This window comes from Aspergillus vadensis (assembly GCF_003184925.1).
Source record: "Aspergillus vadensis CBS 113365 unplaced genomic scaffold BO88scaffold_35, whole genome shotgun sequence".
In the NCBI taxonomy this organism is placed as follows: Eukaryota; Fungi; Ascomycota; class Eurotiomycetes; order Eurotiales; family Aspergillaceae; genus Aspergillus; species Aspergillus vadensis.
This window is the reverse complement of record NW_020292073.1, coordinates 153,848-165,949: the sequence shown is the minus strand read 5'-3', so window position 1 is coordinate 165,949 and position 12,102 is coordinate 153,848. Positions and strand designations below refer to the sequence as shown.

The following is a 12,102-nucleotide window of genomic DNA, read 5'->3' as shown; positions in this document are numbered from 1 at the left end:
GATGTCAAAAAACATCAAGTGGATTTAACTGCCATGGAGAAAATGATGAAGAGAAGAGGGGGTCACCAGTACCCCGACATGCTGCAGACGCGGGCTGGAGCGTGCGGTACCTGGTACCTGTTCTAGATACATATTGAGTAGTAATTAAATATGGGGGGGGAGTATATCAGTAATTAAGTAGTAGTGATAGTAAGTAGTATCAACTGCTTTTATTTATAACTTTTGACAACAAATATCAATTCCCAATTACTTTCTACACTACTCCATAGATACTGTTTGCACAAATCTTCCACCACCAGAATCTCCCCGAAGACTGACTGGTCCATCTGATGCCTCCATTGTTCTTTTTTATCAATTCCCTTTCCTCTCCTCTCATTTAATTAACATTCCTTTTCGATCCATCACACCGACCAGCTTGACACATCATCCCGGAATCTTCTGGCCTCCCGGGGTCAATTGGCCCGCCCCGCCACTTGCCCGGCTGGTTTGTCCCTGCGATCCAATCGTTCATCTTTCTTCTCTTTCTTCCTTTCCCACTTGGTGTGGATAGTTAAGGACTTTAGTACTTTAGTCCTGCTCTAACCACAAGTACTTACTGCTGCTACTGCTGCTGCTACTGCTGCTACTGCGGCGAATACAATGAATGCCCCCCCATGTCTCGCAACTGACATCCACCACCCATCTCTACCTATTCCATTTCCTCTATTAATTCTCCGATTCCTGGAATACAGGAAAAAGCAGTACTTCCTTATATATTGAGGGAACCGCCATATTATTGATTGATTTGGTGATAGTAATTAAGTCCCGGCCGACCAGTGAATTGCTAGTCGTTTCCACTCTTTCGTCCGTCTCTTTTCAGCTGCTCACGCTTCATTGCTTTCCCCTCCTTTTTATTTTTAATTTTTCCCCATCTCAGCGTGGATTCATTCTGTTCTGTCCACAGTCTGTCCACTTTATCTTCCACCGATCTCCGCTGCTTTTCCCTGAATTATTATTATTATTATCATTTCCCACTGTTCCGATAGGCAGGGAACTGAGGAGAATCTGATTCGGGGGTTTGGGAGTAACTACCTACTACTTACTTACTCTTCCTCCCACCCCTGGTGTTTGTGTGACTGTCTAAGGTTTTAGTTATTCCCTGACTTGCTTCGCATCAGCAGCCCATCTCGATGCGTCTTCCTCATTGGTCTCTTGCCGCTTCTCGATTCGATCGGACGTGAAGCTGTTCCAAGATTGTTTGTTGCGGGCCATGGAAGGCTTCGACGATGCCTTCTATCAGGCACACTATTCCATGCCGGATCCCCAACTGGGCCCCGCCGCATCCTCTTCTTACTCCAATGCTGCCCCCCATCCGGCTTCTTTGATGTCTTACAATCCCACTCCCGGCCATTTTCCTCCCGGTTCCTTTGCCTATCCCGCCCAGCCCTCCGATCTGCTGGCTGCTGGCCTGCCCGCGACTTTTGCTTCGCATCCCGATAACTTTTCCTTTCAATCTCCGGTTCCTCATGCTCATCATCATGCTTCTTCCCACACGGCCAGTTTCTCGGGGCATGTTCCCCACGCCATGCATCCCTACCATCCCCTGTCGGCCGCCGCGCAGACCATGCCAATGAGCTTGGACCAAGGAACTGCCTTTCCTTACGATCCGGCCATGTTCGGCGCGTCCATTGGACCGCTAGATCCCAGTCTGGAGCAGCATTCAGCGCCGCCGCCGCCGCCGCAGCAGCAGCAGCATCATCCTCACTTACCTTCCCAGACCGTCCATCTGGATCCTGGCGCAGCGTACGCGGTCGCTCAGATCCAGGAGTCCGCCACTAATACCTACTGGAGTCAACAGACGACTCAGGATGTCTCCGCCCAGGCACAGGCTGCAGGCCCGGTCCGGGGACCAGCGGGGGACTTCTCCCGCGCAAGAGAGCCGTCCCAGGATCATCAACCGCTACCTCAAAGTCAGCCCGCGGACTTTCAGTCCTATACCCAACCGGTCAATCCAGCCGTTCCTCATCGTTTCATCCAGCCGAAGAGGTCATCCCCAGTGAAGGGTGGGTTCTCCTCCAATCTAAGTCGAACCTGACCGGAAAAGCTGATGCGGGTCTTCACGTCCATAAAGCCTCTTTTCCACCCGAGGCCAAAGTGGAAGCTGGAAGCGACTCTCCTTATGCTAGTATCTACTCGTCAAGTGGCTTCGATATCATGGGGGTTTTGGTAGGTTGAATTTGGTCGACCGCTTCCGCAGTAGCGTTCGCGTCTGGAAGATATGCATGTGACTGACCTCTCCACTAGGCCCAAGTGGTGTCCCGACCGAACCCTAAGATCAATATCGGGGCAGTTGACTTGTCGTGCGCATTTGTCCTGTGTGATATCACGCTGGAAGACCATCCGATCGTCTACGTCTCGGAGGCGTTCGAGCGGCTCACAGGCTACACCAACCAGGAGATTGTCGGGCAGAACTGTCGATTTCTCCAAGGGCCAGACGGAGTCGTTCAGCGGGGCATGCAGCGCAAGTTCGTCGACGAGAATACGGCCTATCGCCTGCGCTCGACGATAGAGGAGCGGACAGAGATCCAGGCAAGCATCATCAACTACCGCAAAGGCGGCCAGCCCTTTGTGAATCTAATCACGATGCTTCCGATCCGATGGGGCGGCAGCGACTACCGGTTCTACGTTGGGTTTCAGGTGGATCTGGTCGAGACGCCCGATGCAGTGACGCGACGGAATCCGAGTATGTTCTGAATGCGTATTTTGACGCTGCTAAGCTAATCGTACTGTTTGCAGATGGAACCTACATGATCAACTACCAGCGCAGCCAGTTACCGAGCTATGTGGTCCCGCCTGAGGTTTACCGCTCCAATCCGGACCTAGCGACTTTCTTTACCCCTGATCAGGTGTCTACGGTGTTGGAGAGCTTGCGCGGCACCGGCCCGTCGTACCGGCATTATCTGGACCGAATGCTGGTGGAGAATATGGACGACATCATCCACGTTTTATCCTTTGAGGGAGAGTTTCTGTATCTGTCACCCTCGTGCCGGAAGGTGCTGGAGTATGAGCCAGCAGAATTGGTCGGAAAGGGCCTGTCTGCAGTGTGCCACCCCAGCGATATCGGTTCGGTCATTCGCGATCTACGAGCGCGCATCACCACCGAGCCGGTCAGCGTGGTGTATCGCATCCGGAAGAAGTACAGCGGGTATATCTGGTTTGAGAGCCATGGGTCATGGCATATTACCGACCGGGGGCGACAGTTCATGGTGCTTGGAGGACGAGCGCGTGCGGTGTACAATCTTGACCAGGTTGCTACGATTGGCCGGGGCGGGTTGGCGGAGAATGACATCTGGGCCAAGCTTTCGATGTCTGGGATTGTCCTTTTCATCTCTTCAAAAGCTCGGCCGGTTCTAGGTCGTGTGGCGGACGATGTCATTGGGAAGAGCATCCAAGATCTCACGGGAGCAGATACCCGGGCCCAGGTCATGGAGGCGCTGGACACAGCTCGTTCGGGAAAACAGGTCTCATTTCTCCACAAGGTCCGCCACAAGAAGGGGCATATGCTGCCCGTGCAGACAACATTAATACCGGGAGACAGCAAAGAAGGGGAGCGACCTTCTTTTTTGGTCGCCCAGTTGCGTTTTCACCGGCCTCTGCCGAATGGCAGCCCGGACGACACGAGCTCCAGCGCCACGGACACAGGGCGAGATGTTGCTGGACAGACAGGGTCAAGCAGCCGGTTACCCTCTGGCAATCAGGAATTGATCCCACTACGCGAGCGCAGCCTCTTCTCCGAGCTAGCGCCGACCAGGGGATCCAGCTGGCAGTTCGAGCTACGAGAACTGGAAAAGCAGAACCGCACATTATCGGACGAGGTGCAACGACTCCTCACACGACGGAAGAAGCGCAAGCGCAAACAGAGCACAATCATAGTGGAGAAGAGCTGCGCGATGTGTCGAACGAAGAGCACGCCAGAATGGCGACGCGGACCCAGCGGCAACCGCGACCTCTGCAACAGTTGTGGCTTACGATGGGCAAAGCAGGTCCGCAATGCTGCGCAAGGACAGACTACAGCAGCCCGAGGGAAACGGACGTGATGATACCTATATTATATTACCCCTTTTTTTTATTTCATCTCTTTGGGTGGCTTTCTACGTTTTAGTGTGTGGCTGTCTGACTTGAATGTGATTTGAGTATGTTGAGCATTTTCGCTATATATGATACGATGATACCTTGTGGGACTTGCTGGATTGGGGAGGAATCAGAATGGCGTGACGAGTCACGATGAATGGATGGGATGGATGGATGGCGTCGGGGAGGATTCTGTGGACTTGATCGGAGGTGACCTGTACAGTGTATATTAGCTCTTTTATATGTTATGCTATCTAGGATATCAGTAAGTACTGATCGGGATTTATCGGTGATATGCCGGCAAGCCCAGTTAGCCCTGTGGCAAGATGACGAGTCAAAAATGATCGATACTGTCTTGATTGACTAATGTACATATATGCATGCAGATATATCCACAATCCACCCACCCCATCTATCCATATGATACACATAGCAGTGAGTAGTATACAGCAGAGAGACAAGGAGAATTACATCAACCCCTCCCTATAGAACAACCCATCTAAGTCTAATTCCCAGCAATCCACCTCTCCAACCACCTCCTCTCCTCCCTCTCAGCCTCCCAACCCTCCCTGACCCCCCCAACACCAACACCCACACCACCCCTCTCCTCCACCGCAATGCGCACCTCCTCCGCCTCCATCCCAGCCACGCCCCCACCCCTCCGAATCAACTCATCATCACACGCCAAATACTCCGCATACCGTCTCAACCTCCCCCGATACACCACCCCGACCAACCACCCCGGTCTCTCATACGACCTCGCCAACCCCAACACCGCACAAGCCCGCATCACCTCCCCGGGCCCCGCACCCTCAATCCACTCCCTACTCACCATCCGCTTCAACACCCCCATCTCCTCCGCAGACCCTACCCCAGGCGGCGTCACCGACCCCGTCCCAACCACCAACGCCTCCCGCTTCGCCCGCGCCCTCTTCTCCCGCTCTTTCTCCAGCTGTCGCGGAATCCGACACGTCAGCGGCGTAATCGCATTCCCCAGAGCGAGCACAGCCAGGGGCGTGAGTTCTCCGCAGATTATCAGGATGAGCGAGAAGGGGATCATGCGGCGGATGTCGTGCGCGGAGCGCCGGAGGAGTTGGAAGTGTGAGCGGTGGAGGTCTTTCGTCTGTAAAGTCTTGTAGAATGGAGTTGCATCATCTTTTGTAGCTGGTGGTGACGGTGGTGGTATCGAGCTCGGGATATAGGGTGAGAGGTTCAAAGTCCGCCGGAGGGGGATCGCGGCGCGGTAGTTGTGGTAGACGTTTTTTAGCCCCGTTTTGTAGAAGGTGAGGTATGCGCGGCCGATGGTGATGTAGCGTTTTAGTTTGTCGGATGGGGGGAGAGGAGTGTTTGGGTCCGGGGTGGGTGGGAGGGCGAGGGAGGCGGGTCGGGTGCTGGGGGGTGGGTTTAGGGTGGTGAGAATTGTTGTGGAGGTTGATGTTGATGGTGTGGTGGTGGTGGGTTCTGCGGCGGAGGAGGGGCGCGTGTGGGATTTGGTGTTGGTGTTGGATTTGGAGTGTGAGGCGTAGGAGCGTGTTGAGAGGAGGGTGTGGTTGTGGTGATGATGTTGGTGGTGGATGAGGCGAGATGCGATGGTTGTGGTGGTGAGTTGGGGATGCGGGCAATTGAGGAGGACCCGCGGAGAGTGCAGCGCGGATGGCATTGCGCTGTAAATTGGATTGGACTGAATGGTCCAATTGATGGGTGGTATTCTGGGTAGGGTTATAGAGAGAGTGGTGTCAAAAGGAAGAATTGGAGATGAAATGAAGATCCGACGAGATTCCGGGGAGATTGGTGTGAGTGCCTCAGGCATAAATGAACTGCCTCGGCTCCCCGCGGGGACCGATATTAGTAGATCTTGCTAGTTCTATATAATCGAGCTGAATGAATAAATCTCCTATAGTATATGCAATTGTTAGCAGAGTGATACTTACTGTCATTGTTAGTAAATAGATGTTGTGTCAAGTCCGATGCCGGACAGATGATTTCTCGGAGGGTTTACCAGCAACATTGGAGGTTCAACAATCATTTAAAACTTGACACTTAATATGTTACTAGTATCTAGTATATAATTATTACATTATACAATCAAGATAGTGACTCACGGTCACAGTTCAGTTGACAATTAATTTACTACTAGTTAGTAGTCCATGACTCACCATCTCACTAGTAATACTAGTACCCTACTACTTAGTAGTCTATGTCACTACTACTATATAATAAGCTACTGTATAGCTCCGTCACCCTCGACCATACTACTCCCACACAACTCTTATATAACCACCACCACCACCACAACAACAACAATGTCCCAATTAACATTCACCCACCCCACCGCCCTCCTCCTAATCGACAACCAAAACGGCTTCACCCACCCAACCCACTGGGGTCCATCTCGCTCCAACCCCAACTACGAAGCCAACATCCAATCTCTCCTCACCACCTTCCGCAACACCCTCACCACACATGATTCATCTCATCACCACGAAATAATCCACATCTTCCACTCCTCCACAACACCCACCTCCCCCCTACACCCAACCTACACCACTCCCACGGGCGAGCAAGGCATCGACCCCCTCCCGATCTGCACCCCACTTTCCACCGAGAAACAGATCTGGAAACATGTCAATTCATCCTTCATTGGCACCGAACTGGAAGAATATCTCCGCGAGAAGGGGATCAGGCAGTTGATTGTGGCAGGGTTGACGACGGATCATTGTGTGTCGACGACGGTGCGGATGGCGGCGAATTTGGGGGTTGTGGATAGAATAAAGGTGGTTAAGGGTGTGGAAGGGAATGAGGTGATAGGGAAGCAAGATGACGAGGTGGATAAAGGTCGGATTATTCTGGTTAGTGATGCGACTGCGACGTTTGCCAAGGGGGGATGGGATGCCGAGACGGTGCATCAGGTGTCGGTTGCGAGTTTGGATGGAGAGTTTGCGGAGGTGTTTGGGGTGAGGGAGGTGGTGAGAGCGTTGGAGGAGTATTCTGCTTCGAGGTAGTAGCCTACTAGGGTAGACCTTATTATATATAGAGGGTGTGGATTATGATGATGGTGTGGATGTAGGCTATGATTATCATCAATCACTGATTGATTGACAGCTACATTACAGGGTCACATCCACCGCATCATACCCTCTGAAACGAACCCTGTCACGAATAATCTCGCCTTCTTCTGCTGCTGCTGCTGCTGCTGCTGCTGCTCATCTGGCAACGGAACCAGCACCGCCGCGCTGGCACTCCGGATGCGTGATCCGTCGTCCTCAAACAGCAGCCGCGTCTCCCATTCCGCGGGCGAAGTACCAGCCTTGCGCCGCGTGTACCACACCATCGCGCCGTCCTTGCCTTTAGGATCAGCGCGCGTCTTGTCCAGGTCCACGCCGCGAAGTAGTCCAGCCTGGACATATCCGCTGGCGTCGTCTGTGGCCGTTGCGTACGGGTCCTGGTAGTAAGTGGGATTGTCAATGGTGCTGTCAAAGGCGAACTCATCCACAGCCGACAGCGTGTGGTCATCCTGCGGCCGCATACGCCACATGTAGCCGCCCACGGCGCTGGTGAGAAGCACTTCCTCGCGCGACGAGCCATGTCCGAGACCGTTGGCGTTCCAGATGTGCTCGAAGGCCACAGTTGCCTTGCGTTCCGTGTCAGCTGGGACCGCCGCGAGACTGTCGACTTGGACGTGGATGACAGTGGACCATTTGGCGGCGGGGAGTATGTTCTCGACCGCGCGGAGAGCCCCGTCGCGGTAGCGGTGGTCGTTAGTGACGTAGAATGAATAAGGACTTTCGGCGTAGATGTCGTTGGGGGTGGCTACGAGCGGATGACGGATTGAGCGGACATGCCGGACGGTGCCGGAGTGCAGGACATGGTGGAAGAGCTCGACCTGCGAGCGGGCCTTGGGAATGTCCTTGAGGCCGGGGTGATAGTCCGGGTTTGCGAGATGGTTCACGGCGAAGATGTAGACGGCGTCTGCGCGCTCCGGATCCTCAGTAACATCGATGCCGTGGGTGACGAAGGGGCCGGAAAAGTTCTCAAATGTGAGACGGGTCGATTTCAGTGTCTGTAAAGTTGGATTAGTCTTTGGTAGCTGAAATGAGTTACACAAAAACACCTACCTGGGGATCAATCACATGGATAGACCCAGTTGTGTCCGCAGGGCCATCAAAGTTGAGCAAGGGTGGAAACCAGCGGAACCGGGGCACAATCGAGTCCTCGCAGGCTGTAAAGAGCTGACCAGACGAATGGTGGTAATGCAGGTCCTCGCATTGGATGGTATCAGCAATTGGGTGGACAGGGTTACTCTGGGAGCTGCTCGTCTCGCTGGCTGAACGGAATGCCCCCAGCACTTTAAGCTCGCGGGTCACTGGTCCATACAGCGAGGCGAACAGGACGGCGATAATCGCCAGGTTGATGTAGTTTTTCATCGTGATCAGCCTGTTGATGAGTCGACATGTAGTGGGGGAGAAAAAGCAAAAAGGACGACGAAAAAGCAAACAAGGGAGGGGGGGAAGTACTAGGGAGGAGAATGGAAAAAAATAAAGCGGGGGGGCCGAGGTTGAATGAACCGACCAAGTAGATACTCTGTACTCTGTAGCATCATCCTCACCACCACATATTGGAAAATGCGGGGATTGACTTTAAACAAACCTGTCATTGGCGAACCAGCAGCCGGCCATCATTCACTGTGGACCATCCAGCCAGTCCAGCAGAGACGCCAGTGAAGATCGTCGCGCTGATCAACCATGGGTCGGGGTCGGAGTTACGGTCCAGCTCTTAGTACGAGGTGGAAGGAAGTAAATGAAGTGAAGTTAGGAAATGAGAGCATACATTCAAGCCTAATGCCGAGCTTACAGCCAATTCATCCTTCCCAGGGTTTTCCTTCGCCCACACGCAAATCAAGCTAAGTTAGCAAGTATTAAAAATCACACGCAAATTATTTCATCCTGTCCGATAGAAAAAGAACTCCTTTGTTTCCCCGTCCAAGAAATCCGTAACTCATGGCCGCCGTCTTCGCTTAGCGCTGAGACTTGGCCTCCAGATATTCCTGGTCACTGGCGTCCAAGATGTCGTACTCCTCGTCCGTCAGCATACCCGCATCTGTCTCGTCCTCGCCCAGTGTCAGACTCTCCATGTCATCAAACACATCCTGCTCTGATGCGTTCGTCACCGACGGGGCGCTGGGGGCCGTGGTGGCCGCCTCGTGTGTGCTGGTCTCCGGAGACTCCTTGGCCAGCTTGGGGAAGATCATCTGGCTTCCTGCAGGCTCCAACTGGGCCTCCGGCTGAGGCTCGACGGTCTTCTCCATCTCCGGTTCTGGTGCATTCACAGCGGGCGGTGGAACGTCATCACGCACCCGCACGTCACACCACAGCCGGTGACCAAAAGGCATGCCGCTGGGCAGCTTCAGCCGCCAGTACGAGATGGCACTGCCCTGACGGCTCGGGGTCCTGAGTGTCACGGTAAAGTCCGCACTGTGACCTGGCTCAAGCGGCTCCGAGAGCTTGTTGCTCTCCATGGCAGCCGAGATGGCATCCATGCTCAATGGGTGGCTGGTATTCACGTTGAACATCGAATCGCCTCCGACGAACCGCACATCCGTGCCGGCAGGCCAGCTCAATGGGCCGGGGTTGAAGAGGGTCCAGGTCTGCTCAAAGGCGGTGTTGGGTGGCAGCGTGGTGTCATCCGGCACAGTGTCCCGGATGAAGAAGGCTTGATAGCCCGAGGCCGGGTCAGCTGATGTCGGCTGTTCGACCTGGACCGGCTGCTGTGCAACGGGAGTCGGCTGTTCCACCGGGGCAGGCTCTTGGATAGGCTCTGCTTCCGGCTTGGGTGTCTCCTGAACCGGCTCGACCGGGACGCTGGCTTGGGTGGAAGTGGATTTCTGGGCACGGTCGCCCATGGTGCAAGTGGCTCCACGGTCTTCGTGGACAGTACTAACAGAGACGTTGTGCACAGGTGTCTTCAGCATGACCATGGGATGAGTGCGGTTGTGAGTGTTGGTCGGGTGCACCTCACACTTGGCGCAGAAGTCCGTGTCGTGACACACAGAGCACTTGTAGCGAGTGCCTGTGATGAAGCTAGGGCATGGCCTGTTCCTGCACAGAGGGCCATCGCAGTAGATACCGTAATGCACCTCATAGCTTTGCAGGGGCTCGGCGATTGCGTCATAAATCGGCGCAAACCGATGACCCGGGTGGTTTTGGGCTGCTTCCTGGTGACACTCCGAGCAGTAATCCCAGTCTGGGCAGGTCAGGCACTTGTGCCGGACGCCAATGATACGCTAAGGTAACGGTCAGTATAGAGGCAGTAAAATAGAATAGTTTAAACCAACCTTTTCACACCCGTCGCAGATAGCTGCGTGGTGGTGGTGACGTCCAGGCTTGCAGCGGGACTGCACCAGACTCTTCAAGCAGAATTGACGATCATGAAGCAGCTTGAAGGTGTGGGCGGGGTGATGGCCGTGTGTGTCTCGGAGGAGACACGTGATGCAAATATCATAGTCATCGCAGTCAGCGCAGGAAACCATCTTGGTTTCATCGAGTTCTGTTCGAGTTAGTAAATAGTGACAACCTCCTGTTGAGGGAAAGGACGTACCCTTCAGGCAATCATTGCAGATGCGTTCCTGAGTGCTCTCGGGAAGTTCGGGGGCAGCAACAGCAGGGACTGGAGTAGTCTCAGACACCAGCTCTGGCACGGACTCTTCGAAGGTCTCTTCTTCTTCCTCTTCTGGCTCAGGCTCCTCACGAGCCTTCCGGGGCTGAACCGTCTCAGTGGTGCTGTTGGTGACCTGGCCGTCCTTGACAAGACGCTTAATCAACCAGTGTTCATCATCGAGACAAGCCACACCGGCCTCGACACACTGGAGACACAAGTCGTAGTCGCCATCGTCACAGATGCTGCAATGATAGTGCTCGTTCGGGATGGAGCGGCCGCAGTGGTTGCAGTCAATGCAGAAGACCCCATTGGGCGATGCGTGCGACACCACTGGCATATCCAAGCTGTCCTGACCCAAGACGAAGTCACGGAACTGAGGCTCAGTCGTCTCAGGGGCCGACCACTGGGCGGACCGAGACTCAGCAGGGATGGTGCCGTTGGCGACCTCGGGCAGAGCTGAGGCAGATAGGGACGCACTAGCAGGAACACTTTCAACTTGAGACTCAGGGAGAGGAGCACCCAAGACAGTCTCGAGGTAACTATACCTTGACGCGTTCTGTGGTTCGGGGAGGTCTGCAGCCAGCTGTGGCTGAGAGATAGGCTCCTCAGCCGTTGTGGCCTTGATCCGCAGCTTCAGTTTAGCCTTGGCAGCGCGATAGAGCTGCTTGTAGACAGCAGGGTTCTCGCTATCTAGCTGGATATAGCAGCCGGCGCTGTCGGAATAACGTTCAAAGATGACGTTAACATCTTCGGGAACGCCAAGGAGCTGGCGGAGCTGTTACAGATAAGAGACGTCAGCATGAATTGCGAAATCGTTGCGATATTGCCATTCCGTATTATTTTCCTCCCCTTGCACAGAAATGATTCGCAGGCGACGCGGAATAAAAAAGAAATTTTTCATCACACATAAGGAGCAAGGAGGTGAACACGTGAGCTCACTCAGTTGCATTGAGGAAATAAACGATGGGGGGTGGCTATGATTTTTGATGGGGGGCCCAAAGGACCCGTAGCTCCGATCGGAGCTTGAGTGGGGACGAACGAACATACATTCTGGGGAAGCGTGCGAGCTCCGAGCTCTCGCAGAGGAAGCTTGAAGCGTCGAGTATTTTCATTGTAGAGCACTTTGACGGTGATGAGAGAACTGGGGCCCACGGGAGCCGTTGCGGGCGCAGGAGAAGCCATGGTGTCCAGAAGGATGATTGCCTCTTCCTGTTGCTCTGGCTTAAATTTCCCTCTGGCGTGATTTAAGCAGGGATTCCGAGAGATAAGCAAAAAAGGACGCTAATTCGGGAGCGGTAAGCTAGGCGATGGATGGTAGGAAGTACTTCAAGCCAGTGA

General features: G+C 54.0%; 5 protein-coding genes across 5 annotated transcripts; 2 read left to right on the top strand and 3 right to left on the bottom strand.

Moving 5' to 3' along the window:
* Window positions 1-1,249: 1,249 nt before the first annotated feature.
* Window positions 1,250-4,513, top strand: lreA (GATA transcription factor LreA; the record flags this gene model as incomplete). Its single annotated transcript, XM_025710366.1, has 4 exons — window positions 1,250-2,042; window positions 2,111-2,205; window positions 2,284-2,722; window positions 2,776-4,513. The coding sequence occupies 4 exons, from the start codon at window positions 1,250-1,252 to the stop codon at window positions 4,074-4,076; spliced, it is 2,628 nt and encodes an 875-aa protein (XP_025557684.1). The 3' UTR covers window positions 4,077-4,513.
* Window positions 4,514-4,615: 102 nt separating this feature from the next.
* On the bottom strand, window positions 4,616-5,850 carry BO88DRAFT_447381 (uncharacterized protein; the record flags this gene model as incomplete). Its single annotated transcript, XM_025710365.1, has 1 exon — window positions 4,616-5,850. The coding sequence occupies exon 1, from the start codon at window positions 5,768-5,770 to the stop codon at window positions 4,616-4,618; it is 1,155 nt and encodes a 384-aa protein (XP_025557683.1). The 5' UTR covers window positions 5,771-5,850.
* A 523-nt stretch (window positions 5,851-6,373) lies between these two features.
* Window positions 6,374-7,233, top strand: BO88DRAFT_408885 (putative isochorismatase family hydrolase). Its single transcript, XM_025707825.1, has one exon. The coding sequence runs from the start codon at window positions 6,414-6,416 to the stop codon at window positions 7,110-7,112; it is 699 nt and encodes a 232-aa protein (XP_025557682.1). The 5' UTR covers window positions 6,374-6,413; the 3' UTR covers window positions 7,113-7,233.
* Window positions 7,226-8,534, bottom strand: BO88DRAFT_458570 (serum paraoxonase/arylesterase family protein; the record flags this gene model as incomplete). Its single annotated transcript, XM_025711050.1, has 2 exons — window positions 7,226-8,170; window positions 8,226-8,534. The coding sequence occupies 2 exons, from the start codon at window positions 8,532-8,534 to the stop codon at window positions 7,226-7,228; spliced, it is 1,254 nt and encodes a 417-aa protein (XP_025557681.1).
* A 367-nt stretch (window positions 8,535-8,901) lies between these two features.
* BO88DRAFT_408883 (ZZ type zinc finger domain protein) lies at window positions 8,902-11,949 on the bottom strand (the record flags this gene model as incomplete). The annotated part of the gene is made up of 4 exons (XM_025707824.1): window positions 8,902-10,390; window positions 10,442-10,653; window positions 10,705-11,539; window positions 11,812-11,949. The coding sequence occupies 4 exons, from the start codon at window positions 11,944-11,946 to the stop codon at window positions 9,125-9,127; spliced, it is 2,448 nt and encodes an 815-aa protein (XP_025557680.1). The 3' UTR covers window positions 8,902-9,124.
* Window positions 11,950-12,102: the final 153 nt, after the last annotated feature.